Source organism: Pichia membranifaciens, assembly GCF_001661235.1.
Source record: "Pichia membranifaciens NRRL Y-2026 unplaced genomic scaffold PICMEscaffold_6, whole genome shotgun sequence".
NCBI lineage: Eukaryota > Fungi > Ascomycota > Pichiomycetes > Pichiales > Pichiaceae > Pichia > Pichia membranifaciens.
In genome coordinates, this window is record NW_017566987.1 from 1 (window position 1) to 1,056 (window position 1,056).

The 1,056-nt window shown below is 45.5% G+C and overlaps 1 protein-coding gene across 1 annotated transcript; it reads right to left on the reverse strand.

Moving 5' to 3' along the window:
- Positions 1-624: 624 nt before the first annotated feature.
- On the reverse strand, positions 625-1,034 carry PICMEDRAFT_17965 (hypothetical protein). Its single transcript, XM_019161828.1, has one exon. The coding sequence runs from the start codon at positions 1,014-1,016 to the stop codon at positions 858-860; it is 159 nt and encodes a 52-aa protein (XP_019015644.1). The 5' UTR covers positions 1,017-1,034; the 3' UTR covers positions 625-857.
- Positions 1,035-1,056: the final 22 nt, after the last annotated feature.

Consider the following 1,056-nt stretch of genomic DNA (forward strand, 5'->3'; position numbering starts at 1 on the left):
ACAACATACGTGGCCGCTCCGCCCATTACATGCCCACCAGCGCATGATACTCCCGGATCATACGGGCTCCAAGAACATCCTCCCCCCACAAACAGCACTCGGATATCACGACTAGACCGGTCTCGGGGCAGCATTCCCAGAACTGCACGAGTTACAGCCCATACTCCACACCTGTTTAGATACAGAGTTACAGCACTTCAGGCACCACCTGCCACACAGACCACGTTCACGTCTCCGACACAAACCTATCGAACCGTATCTTTTACTGGCACAGGAAACGTCTGAACGTCTTCTCCTCAACTACAAACGGTCCATGGTATCTTCTCATCCGACTAGAGCATTCATTCAACACATGATTAACCATGTAATCACCCACAGCCACTACTTGGCGTGACCAGGTATCTAGCATCTGGCCACAATTGTCCACAATTGTCCACAATTGTCCACAATTGCCAACAACAGAACCTTCCTCATCCATTAGAACTTAGCTCCATTCATTCAAACTATACCTCCTGCAAATACAGGGACTGTCTGAACTTCCTCTTCTCAATTAAAACACACCCAACAGCTTGAACAAACCTTTCCTTTGATTGATATTACACGGAAAGATACAGCAAACAAGAACTGGCAGTACTTCAAACATATCTTGTACTGGAATAAACACTTATATTTCGGGATAGTCAAGCCTAATGCAACGACTTCATCCATTTCCACTATCCATCTGAAAGACTACAAACTTTTCTCAATGTAGAACGAGATTCCCGGCATCGTTGGTTCATTGACAAAATACATAGAACAGGCTGTACATCAGACAGGCTGCACATTCTCGAACACACTCGGGGAATTCAATCTCGTCCTCATGCAAACCCCATCATGCTGAAAAGAAAATTCTTATCGTAGATCCTGGCCATCGGCTCGTCCGGAATATCGCAGATAACACTTTTGACAGAACTCATTTTGATCCTAACAGAACTCATTCTGATCCTAACAGAACTCATTCTGATCTTCTGGTCCATCTCGTCCATCACAGCCAGCCATCTACTCACCTCATACCCT